Here is an 11,919-nt window from a genome sequence, read left to right as displayed (position 1 = left end):
GCTGGCAGAGGGTAGGTTTAGGCTAGATATCAGGAGGCGCTACTTCACAGTCAGGGCGGCTAGGGTCTGGAACCAGCTTCCAAGAGAAGTGGTGCAGGCTCAGGCTCCTACCCTGGGGCTGTTTAAGAGGAGGTTAGATGAACATCTTGCAGGGGTCGTTTGTCCCCAGTACTCTTTCCTGCCATGGCAGGGGGTCAGACTAGATGATCTGCTCAGGTCCCTGCCGACCCTAGAAACTATGAAACTATGAAGTCAGCATAGTTAGCTCTTTCACTGCTCCTGATTTCAAGCATGCTTCCCTCACAAGTTTTTGTTTACTTCCTACAGCCTTCAGTAGTGTCAAAAGCCCCAAATATCCCAGCTGCTCAAGCTTTCAATACCCCTGACAATTTATGTCCTGTATTTAGGACCATTTTGCTACAAACCACCACAGCACAATGAACACTGAAACTGTGGAGAAGAGCAAACTCATGAGAAAAGGCAAACAAATAGATTATATATTAAAATGAATAAATGCAAGGGCAATTGTCCTGAGCTTTTGATTTATTTATTTAAAAAAAAAACTATTAGGAAGCTGCTAATGAATTTTAACTGAAGTGACCCACCATCACTTTTATTTCAGTATGTACATCCCCATTGGCTGCAGAGAATGAGGCCAGCATTGTAAGACAAGATTTGCAGATTTTCATCGTTGTTATATGTTTATTATTCACTCTTACTTTTTCAGGTCATGGCTGTGCTGCTAGCCCCTGTACAGCTGCTGACAGTAGCGGTAACCATTTACCTAGAGCTAGTGAAATCCATTCAGGGTGGTGTTTATTATGGGATCAAGCAGCTGCCACCCCAAGTCCCACAGTATCAGGCCCTCGGACAACAAGTACCTCACATACCACTGGGCAAAGAAGGGGTTCCAATGCAACAAATGCAGCAAATGCAACACATGGGCAAGGAGGTGCCCCACATGCAGTATGGAAAAGAATACCCTCACCTGCCTCAATATATGAAAGAAATACCACAGCTGCCACTGCTGGGCAAGGAGATGGCTTCAAAGAAAGAAAAAGGTAAATCTGTCAGAGAACTCACCTTTTCTCTCTTCTCAGCTCCCCAGAAACTAACTGTGTTAGGTTTCCCAGAACATTATTTGACTGCAGTCCAAAAATGGTCCCATAACATCCCTGCCAATTGCTTCAGCAGCAGGTAAGTTCACACAGCTTGGACCTCACTCCCTGAGTGACTGGCCAGGTTCCCTCCAGGGAGCAGAAGACCATGCGGGGATGTATATTCATCGTGCATGGCTGGATATGGTCTTGTGACTGTTTCCTGAAAAACAGGGCTGGCTTTCCTCCAAGCCAGCCTGCACTTTCTGAGTAGGCCTATATTAGCATATTTGCCACCACCCTTCAGCAAGCCAAAATTTGTGTCATGCCTGACATGGGTGTGAATGAAGATATTCATGTATGCATCCACTCACCTAGATTGCAAAACCAAAGCTGACTTTATAAAAGAAGAGTAGGAAGTCTGCATTCAGTTCCATGCTCTGCCACAGATTTTATGCAGGACCATGGTCATCTGTAAAATGGAGATAACACTTCCTTACCTTATAGGGGTACTGGAAGGAAAAATATAGCAAAGCCTGTGTAACATTTGGATACTATAGTAGGAAGAATCCCATAATGAGTTGCAATATATATACCTGTCATGACTAAGGAACATATAAACAATCTAGCCCCTGCCTTATCCTGTGGCTTTCCAGCATCTCTAGTAAAAACACAGTTTTTTACACTGAAACATTAGGTTATATCCCATCCCAAAATCTGGTACAGCAAGAAGAAAGAGAAATGCTAACTGACAAAGAATCCCATTGTTGCAAAATATCTGCCAGTCAGCTGAGGATTTCTCTATAGACCTGATATTTTCTCAGCAGACCCATAGAAGGGTCTGAAAGCCTGGGGAATTTTTACATGAATAGTAGTAGGCTTGGCCAGTCTGCATCTGTAACTAGCTGTAAAATTAATTTACTTCATAGGATGTCAGGAGTATTACAGGGTCTATACAGCGTTTTGAAGATACAGAGTGCTGTAGGTGACATTAGCCTTAGGTCTTTGTGCCTCTGCCTGGGTTTAATGGGTGTTAAGAAACTTCCTTCAACTTACAGAGCTATGCACCTGCTGGTTTTCCCCTCACACTTGCCCGTCAAGTGGTGGGCAGAGGGAGGGGGGACATAAGTTTGGCTCTATTAATGCAGAGGGTGTCAGAATTTGCTGCTAACATATGTCAGTGCAATTAGTAATACCCACTTCTGAAGCAAGGGGAAAGCAAGGTTGGAAGGTCACCATTCAGAAACACAGCACTTTCCCTGTGCTACCTTCTGGGATACTGTGCTATGTAGGGTCCATAGCAAGCTATAATCTATTTTAAGCACTTTGAGACAATGAATCAATGCAGATTATTCAGTCCATTCAGATTTTTAGCATCAATATTTAGGGACACAAAGGTTGGTAGTGGGATACAAGAAGAAAGGAGTGGGTGGTTTAAGTACCATAGGTTTGGAGAGACTCGGGGTGCCCAATTTCAGGACCATGTTGAAGACTTCACATCAGTAGCTGCATTTTCTTGGTTAAGATCAATTCTTAATATTTGACTACAGATTTTTGTGTTTGACTGGTTGGCAGCAGTGGCTTTAAAACTGCAGACTATTTATTTTTCTCAGAAGATCCCTTTCCTACGATGCAAGCAATTAATCTGGAACATTAAATAATAAAATGTATATTTTAAAGATATGTTTATTCAACCCCTTATCAGGGTGAAAGCATTTGAACACGCTATCTTGTCCTGTTCATCAGGTCTGCCCTAGACACTTTTGCCAACAATGGTATTGATCAGCAAGGTGATTTTTTTGCAGTGCTTTTATGCCAACAAGCACCTTGATGTAGATGAAGTCGTTTCAGCATGAAATTGCTTTTTTCTCTCTAGACTACCACGGACATGCGCTTTGTGGTGCCTCAGAGGCTTTTGAGACACCACGAAATGCACATGAAGCATATCAAAAGGTTCTCTACACTGCATATTTGTGCAGAGCCAAAATTAGATACTGGGAAATCCTGGGATCTAAAAAAATGGGTTTAAAAAAAGTGTGGTGGTGCACATGGCAGCAGTGCTGGCTAGTAGGCCTGTATGAAGCAGCCAGTATTCACTTTGGATTCAGCCAGTTCAGGAGACAATGATTCAATTTGGTGATTCGAATCACTGTCCCAATTCAATTAGGCCAAATCTGATTTGGAGTCTGGCCCATCTGAATCAGCCAGGGCCATTCCCCACCCCTCTCTCAGCCCCAGCAATGGCTACCCGCCCTCCCCAGCTCCCGGCACTTGTTAAAAAAAAAACTCCGGTGCTCCCTGGGTGCTGCCAGGTGGGGAGTGATCACTGCTGCCCCCCAATGCTCCACACTGTATGGGGGTTCTGCACGAGCCCCCCAAACTCTCCCACTGCTGTCCCAACTCTCCCTCGGGTGCCCCATCCAGGCCAGCTCCAGCCCCTTAAGGAAAAAAACAAACAAAAAAACGCTGGGACTCACTGCTCCTGCGGGTGGGGGGAGAACATCCCCACTGCCGCCCATTGCCTCACACCATGTGGGGGGCTTTGCACAAGCCCCCAAGGCTGCTACAGGAGTGGTGATGTAGGTAACATCATGGCTAACATCTATCTGCCTGTTTCTGTCTGTCTGTCTTTAAAAAAACAGAAATCCCTTTAGTCAATTTGAGAGGTGAACAAGGTCCCCCTGGTGAGCCTGGACCAAGAGGGCCACCAGGACCCCCAGGACTACCAGGCCATGGAGTGCCAGGAGCCAAAGGAAAACCAGGTCCACAAGGATATCCAGGAATTGGCAAGCCAGGATTGCCCGGAATGCCTGGAAAACCAGGAGTAATGGGGCCACCTGGGCCAAGAGGTGAGGTCGGACCAAAGGGAGAGATTGGGCTTATGGGAATACCAGGACCACAAGGACCACCAGGACCTCACGGACTTCCTGGATTAGGAAAACCAGGAGCCCCAGGATTACCAGGAAAACAGGGACCAAAGGGTGAACCTGGAATGAAAGGACCACCAGGAGCTCCTGGGATTCCAGGACCTAAAGGAGAAAAGGGCATTGGGATTCCAGGTTTACCCGGATTAAAAGGTCCACCTGGATTACCTGGACCCCCAGGAGCAGTTGGCCTTCCAGGCATAGGCAAACAAGGAATGATTGGGTTTCCAGGACCACAGGGCCCTATAGGTAAACCTGGACCTCCAGGTGAACAAGGACCACAAGGCCTTCCTGGTGTACCAGGGATTCAAGGTCCACCTGGCCTTCCAGGGGTTGGGAAACCAGGCCAAGATGGAATCCCAGGCCAGCCTGGATTCCCAGGTGGGAAAGGTGAACAAGGCTTGCCAGGTTTACCAGGACCACCTGGCTTACCAGGGGTCGGTAAACCAGGTTTTCCTGGGCCTAAAGGTGATCGTGGCATGGGTGGTCTCCCTGGCCCACTTGGGCCTAAAGGTGAAAAGGGGCATGTGGGGCCTCCTGGCATGGGTGGTCCTCCTGGGGAGCCAGGCCAGCCTGGATTACCAGGAGTAATGGGGCCCTCTGGTGTCACTGGATTCCCAGGACCAAAAGGAGAAGGTGGAGCTGTAGGGCCTCAAGGCCCTATTGGTCCCAAAGGTGAACCTGGCCTACAGGGCTTCCCAGGAAAGCCAGGTTTTCCTGGGGAAGTGGGACCTTCAGGTCTGAGGGGGCTTCCTGGTCCAATAGGGCCAAAGGGAGAAGCTGGTCACAAAGGTTTACCAGGTCTGCCTGGTGTTCCAGGGCTTATAGGCCCTAAAGGAGAGCCTGGAATCCATGGTGCTCAGGGCCACCAAGGTCCATCTGGAATCCCTGGTATTGCAGGACCCAGTGGTCCAATTGGACCCCCTGGACTTCCAGGGCCTAAGGGAGAACCAGGTTTACGAGGCCCACCAGGCTTTCCAGGAATAGGGAAACCTGGTGTTGCAGGCCTCCAAGGACCACCAGGAAAGCCTGGGGCCCTTGGACCCCCTGGACAGCCTGGACTCCAAGGTCCCCCAGGACCCCCAGGTCCTCCTGGTCCTCCAGTAGTCATCCCACCCACCCCACCAGCCATTGGACAATATTTGCCGGAGGTGGGGCCAGGCCTAGATGGAGTGAAGACCCCAACTGGCTATATGGGCAAGAAAGGCAAGAACGGTGCTGCTGTCTATGAAATGCCTGCCTTCACAGCAGAACTCCTCACACCTTTCCCACGGGTTGGGGTGCCTGTGAAATTTGACAAGCTCCTCTACAATGGCAGGCAGAACTATAACCCACAGACAGGGATCTTCACTTGTGAGATCCCAGGAATTTACTACTTCGCTTACCATGTTCACTGTAAAGGGGCCAGTGTCTGGGTGGCTTTGTTCAAGAACAATGAGCCGCTGATGTACACATATGACGAGTACAAAAAGGGCTTCCTGGACCAAGCTTCTGGAAGTGCTGTCGTTCCGCTCATGCATGGAGACAAAGTTTACGTCCAGATGCCATCTGAACAGGCAGCAGGACTCTATGCTGGGCAGTATGTTCACTCATCTTTTTCAGGGTATTTATTGTATCCCATGTAAAACAAAAAACACACAAAACGTAAACTTTTTTCTCTGCTTCAAACTTTTATACCATTGAAAGATGCATTTAAATGACTGTTTTGGACCACCTTATACAAAAAAGCAAAAAACAAAAAAAAAACCAAAAAGAAAAAGTACAAAGTTTAACATTATGCACAGCTAGTTATAAAATGGTGTAGTGAACATATTTAATAATGTGTATCAGGTTCATTACAGTTGTTTTGTACCCAATGGGGACGTATTAGCTGTACATTATATATTTCTGTGATACCATGCTTACTTCATTTCATTTACAGTAATGTAGTAGTAAGGTTCAAATCTAGTGTATGTCACTCACTCCTGCTGCCTACTTACATGAAACAATGATCTAAAATATGAGATGAAGAATAACTTAAAACAGAATGAGTCAGTATGAAATATAATATATAATTATATAAAGTTTGAATGAACTTTTTTTCTAAAACAGGGTTTATCTATCTACACCATAAGCAGTGACACTTCTAGCCTGAAATCTTTATTTTTCCCAATGTAAAATATCAGTTTTATGTGATCCATAAGTATGAGTCTACTCGATTTGTAATTGTGTATATATTTGCAGAAACCATGAAACCTGGTATTGCCCAAAAAAGCAACATAAATAAAATGGTGGCTCTCCAAGGGAACCAGTGGTCCTCACCGCTGCAGCCCACGTAGGGGGAAACTCACTAGCAGGCGGGACCGCACAAAAGGCAGCGTACAAGATGATGGCTGTCCCCTCATCCTTCCTTCTTATGCTGGGGCCTCTCTGACAAACAGTATTGAGGGACAGGGCTGGTGGAGGATATCAGGGAAATAGCTGCAAAATTTACTGTTTATGTCATGACCAACCCATGAAAATGGTTTAGTCTCAATGCCATTTAAGTCCTCAATGCCAGTTAGGTCCCTATATACAAAATGAGAAAGGACATTAGCACAGGGTAGCTTTAATTATTGCTAAATGAGACCATTTTTCAACACTCACTGGAATTGAAGGGAGTCTTGTATTGCCTTCCATAGGCACTGGATAAACCCCTCGAATGCCAAAGCATTAAAGAAGCCACCATATGCATTTGCAAAGTGAAAGATGGGTCAAATTAATCTCAGACATGGTTCTAGTCCAATGACTTCATGTCAAAGGTAGCATTTGGGCCACATTGTAGCATTTTGGCCATTCTTGTCAGTGCAGCAGACTCATATATATATACTCACATTACCAGACTCATGCCCAGAACCTGTGTTCTGTTTGGCTTCAGCAGTATGTTCTTGTTATTTGGTTCATCCAAACTTACACCAGTTTATGAGCAAATGAACAACAAAGTGCTGCTGCTGTGTCTGCTAAAGAAAAAAAGTGAATAAATGGGCTTGAAGTGGTCCATTAATTATATCAATAATAAGGTTCAAGCAAACAGATTTGAAAAGTTTCATTTCACATAATAATTTCCAGCCCTTGTTATTTATTTTCATTGTGGATCATCTAAGTTTGTGTATACATAGGTTTCAAACTTTTGTATATGTGGGGAAAGCAACTTTTTGCAAGGTAGTGTCTGTTAAGCAATAACGCTAGTCTCACAGCAAAAAAAAAGTTAATTACTAGGATTAATTTTAAAATAATAGTGTCCTCTGTGTTTCCCTTTTCAATGCTGCACATCACACTATGACATTAGTTAAAAAGCAGGTTGAACGCTCTTGACTTTTGTTTTGGCTAAGGCTAACACATTTAATTCAAAATGAAGTAGGATCTTCCATTAAAAAAATGGATTTAACTGGCATTACCATTATTTAAATACTGAATTTAATGCAGCATGACCATCCACAAAAGACTCAGATGACAGTAGTGAGGTGTTGAGTCCCAGATATTTTATGGAATGTTGGCAGCAATGGACAGTTTACCAGCTATTGATAACTTGGTATGTTTCCAGGATATATATGAGACATGTCAACAGCAAATAATTTTTGTATTTAAGATTTTTGTACTGATTTGAAAAAATATCTTATTAAATATCTTTTAAAAAAGGTGTTCTTCCTTTATTAACAGAAAGACTAGGAAGAAAATTTAAACCCATCATTCGGTTCGTATTTTCATAGCATGAGCACACACAGAGTCCAGGCAGGAACACAAAAGCACTAGTGTAATGAAGAAGTCATCAAGACTCCAGCCCTGGGCACGGACTCTGGGGGTGACACAAAAATAGCAGCAGCTGCACTGCCAGCCTGGCCACTACTGCTGCCCATGGTGATCAAGAGTCTAGTTACACTTCTGCAAAAAAGTGTGATTACAAAAGGTATTCTTTTTGGCTAAGCTGGCTCCTGTTCATAATGTGATGCTAATAGAACTGCAGCACATTTGCCAGTAGATGGTATCTCTGGGTTTCTGAATGGACTATAGTAGTAAACATTGCTCTGAGAAAAGACTCCTGAGACTTGCATGTAGCTTTAATCCTGTATTGCCTTGTATCAGCCACAGTGGAGTGTTGGATATTATATTCCAGTGTACATGTGAATGGAGGGTCTGTGTGTGTATGTGTTGGTGGTGGGGTGACTATGGTTAAGCAGGTGACACAGTCACACACCAAGTGTATTTTGCTCGTAAGCAGGCATACTGACTAAAAAGTGGGGGGCAAGCCAGGGGTGTTACAAGTGAGGGCATAGAAGGGATGGGTCTCAAGAGAGACGTGTTCAAGTGTGATCTTCATCATTCCAGGTAAAAAGATTAATGAGCCTCCTTTTATGCCTTAGTCCAAACCAGTAGGCATGGATATACTGCTAGCCATGAAACGCAGTCGTGTCAACAGAGCTGGCAGACTGGGAATCAAGAGATCCAGCTTCTGTTTCTGGATCAGCCTTTGCCTTGTGTTCTGACAATGAGCAGAGTGCTTTTCATGTCTCAAGTCCCTCATCTGTAGAGAAGTGTACTCACATTTGAAAAGCACACTCATGAGATCAAATGCTCTCTAACCTCCCTATCACATTTTACTTCCAACTGTGTACCAATAGGCATGAACACACAACATTCTCTGCATGTGAACGGTACAAAAGCAGGCCCACAGCAGATGCAGTTCTAGAAAGGAATCATAGGGCGTGTCTACAAATGAAATTACTGTGCCTCAATTTTATTTGCAGAAAATTTAGGTTCATTAAAGTGCTCTAGAGTGCATGTCTACATATTAGCCCCTGTTGGGAGCAAATTGCACCAAGGAGCAGCCCAATCCAGGACTGCTCCAGCCCCGCTTTGCCTCCTTGCAGCAGACAGGAAGAGCTCCAGGCTTCCCTGAGTGCCTGCCCTTGGGCTGGCAGGGTGCACAGAGCCTGGTATGGATCCCCGCAGGGCCAGGAGAGTTATCCCCACTCAGTGAAGAAAATGTTATTTGGAGTGGCTAGGCCAGGGGTGGGCAAAATGCAGCTCGGGGGCTGGATGCAGCCCGCCAGCCATTTTATCCAGCCCATGGGGCCCCTAAAAAATTTAGAAAAATAACATTAATCTGCCCTGTGCTGCCTGTCATGTAGCCCTCAATGGCTTGCTGAAACTCAGTAAGCGGCCCTGTGCCCAAAATAATTGCCCACCCCTGGGCTAGGCAGTGCAGGGCACACCTGCCTGACGCCCCCCCCAATCCCCTCCGGTAGGGCTGTTGCAGGGGCCAGTGCATGCTGGTGCTATACACACTGTGGTGGCGGAACGCATGGTGGGAGTGCTGGGCACGGTGTTGTGGCGGCAGGGTGTGGCAGTGGCGTTTTCTCTGGCTGCCGCAAAATTAGTTTGGGAGGGCTAAGCCCCATTAGCCCTGGTCTTCCACTGCCTGTGTCAGTAGACACTCTGTCTGCCAACCATGTGGAGTTTGGGAGGGTCAGGACCTGATCTCCACATGACTGGGATGCAACAGTCCCAGCTGCTGGCACAGATGCCCCCCTCCCCAGCAAGGGACTTAGCAGACAGCAGCAGGCCCCCTGCCGCCTGAGCTGACCAGAAGCAAATTGTTCCCTGTAAGTGTCTACACGTATGCACTAAGCAGTAGCTAATGCATTGTTAATCTAGAACCTGTATTTCCTGGTACTAGCAAACAGCTCATTAGCCTATTTTTCTGTGCGTAAATTTCTATGCATGTGTAGATAGTGACACTTTACTGGGCATTAGTCTAATGTGCAGTAAAGCATCTTGTGTAGATGTGCCTATTAGGTCCAACCGATCACCTACTCTTTGATATTGTTGTGCTATTTGCTGCTCAGTAAAACAGCTATGTTAATCAAAAAAATTGCAGGTCAACATAGGCAAATACCCTCTTCCTACCTCACATTACATGGTTGGGTAAGCAGGGGCAAGGAGTTGAACTGGCATGGGGTAGGAAGAAATTTGCTAACAATATACAGCAGGAGCAAATGGTCTGTTCTTTGACTGCTTTGGCCATGACTATGGAATGACTTATAATTCCATGGATATGTCTAGGCCAGGGGTGTGCAAAATCCAAAATCCTGTGGGCAGGATCCAGCCTGCCAGTTGATTATATCCAGCCTGCAACTACCCCCACAGTGCTCCACATAAGGCTAAGCCCCACCTACTTCCACCTGGGGCAGCCCGTGCCAGGCTCCAACCACACCAGCCCTGCACCAGCTGATGGCGCCACCCTGGCCCCAGCCCCAGCCCCGGCCTGTGTATACAGCTTCCCAGTCGGACTGCCTTCCACCCACTCAGCTGTTGACAGGTGGCCTGCTCATCATTATATCGGGTGGGCATAGTGGGTGGAAGGCAGCCAAGAACGGGAACAGTTGCCCCATGCGATGCGGCAAGAGCTGCCCAGGTACAGCTTCCCTATCACCTGGCTGGACATTTGGTACCTGGTATGCATCCCTAAGGCTGCCCCTGCTTCCCTCCATTGCCTGCTGCCTGGAGCAATGCAGCAGGGGCAGGAAAAGGAGGAGGAGCCACTGGAGGGAGGGAGAGCCAAGCAGTACCCAGGAGGATTCAGCAGTGGCAGAAGCACTCCTGCCAGGAAGCTGTGTATGCTGGCTGGGCCCAGAGACATCAGGGAGTGTAGGACCCGTGCAGAATAGAGCATGGCATGGGCTGCCGCAGGTGGGAGTGGGCAGGGCTCAGCCTCATGCAGAACACTTCAGAGGCAGCCACAGGCTGGATAAGGCAGGGGCGGGGGGAAGGTGAAACTCACCTGCACCGTGCACTGCACCACCTGGATAAACTCTGCTTCATGCACCCCATCCCCCCTCCCTTCCTCCTCCCCCCCAAGGCTCCCAAACAGCCCCCAGTCCCTGCCAAGCACACTATATAAAAGTAAGACATATATCAGACAAAATTATGTTTTGAAATAAAATTAAAATATGTTATAGCAGATGTTTGATTTTTAGTATGATTGATTTTTTTACTTATAATTTGATAAAATTATACCTTCTGAAAGATTTTGCGTGCACGGCCCTCAACAGCCCACCAAAATATGGTAAGTGTCCTGCCAACCAAAATAATTGCCCACCCCTGGTTTAGACCAGCATTTCTCAACCCATGGGTCTCAACCTATAAGTGAGTCACAAGAATATATGAAAGAGTTGGAAACAAGCTTTAAAAATAGATTCTTCTTTAAAGAAGAAAAATGTGGGAAACTGTGCCTCTTCCCTTGCAGGCTGGCAGAGTTCCAGCCTGCAACATGCTGCTTGGGGCTGCTTGAATCCTCCCGTCCATTCCCCATCCATTCCCCCCTCCCCCGTGGGGTTGGGGCCTGGGGTTACAGGGCAGCAGGTTGGGAATGAGGGGCATTGGGTCAGGACTGGCCAATGTTTACAAATGGATCCTGGTACAAAAAATGTTGAGAATCACTGGTCTAGAGTCTAGGCAGTGCTAGAGAGCACTGCTGTAGTAATACACATCCCTGACTTGCTCCTGCTCCATACTTGCTACATGCTGAAAAAAAACTCGTGCACTCTCACTCTCATGAGCATGCCTGAGGGTGATGTAGCACCATCAAGCAGGTAGGAGATGTTTATATGGCATTCAGTATATGAACAAGAAAGTAGGGTGTTTTTTCAATATGGTTTTGAAGAATTTTAAAGGGGTATAGACATCTCCTAAGAGTAACAATTCCCCTCCAGTCCCCTCCAGGACAGTGTTGCAAAAATGTTGCGGTTCGTTTCTCGGGAGGCGAAGAACTCTCAGACACACACTATTAGCAATACAAAAGGTATATTTGCAAATAGGGTCAGAGTGAAGACAAAAGACCACACTCTGCCCCCGAGGAAAACTCTCAGCTGGGTTTTATC

The 11,919-nt window shown here is 46.4% G+C and overlaps 1 protein-coding gene across 3 annotated transcripts in view; it reads left to right on the top strand.

Annotated features, from left to right (window-relative positions):
* COL8A1 (collagen type VIII alpha 1 chain) overlaps window positions 1–5,767 on the top strand; it is a 155,984-nt gene extending 150,217 nt beyond the window's left edge. For all 3 annotated transcript variants that reach the window (XM_019548853.1, XM_019548852.1, XM_019548854.1), the window contains 2 exons: window positions 728–1,061; window positions 3,740–5,767. In XM_019548853.1, coding sequence (XP_019404398.1) covers window positions 731–1,061; window positions 3,740–5,646 — 2,238 coding nt within the window. In that variant the 5' untranslated portion in view covers window positions 728–730 and the 3' untranslated portion in view covers window positions 5,647–5,767. The remainder of the gene's footprint in view (window positions 1–727; window positions 1,062–3,739) is intronic.
* The last annotated feature ends 6,152 nt before the right edge of the window (window positions 5,768–11,919 follow it).

The sequence above is a fragment of the Crocodylus porosus genome, unplaced genomic scaffold (assembly GCF_001723895.1).
Source record: "Crocodylus porosus isolate Cpor-Errol unplaced genomic scaffold, CroPor_comp1, whole genome shotgun sequence".
Classification (NCBI taxonomy): domain Eukaryota; kingdom Metazoa; phylum Chordata; order Crocodylia; family Crocodylidae; genus Crocodylus; species Crocodylus porosus.
Note: the sequence above shows the minus strand (reverse complement) of the source record. Positions and strands in the feature narration are given on the sequence as shown.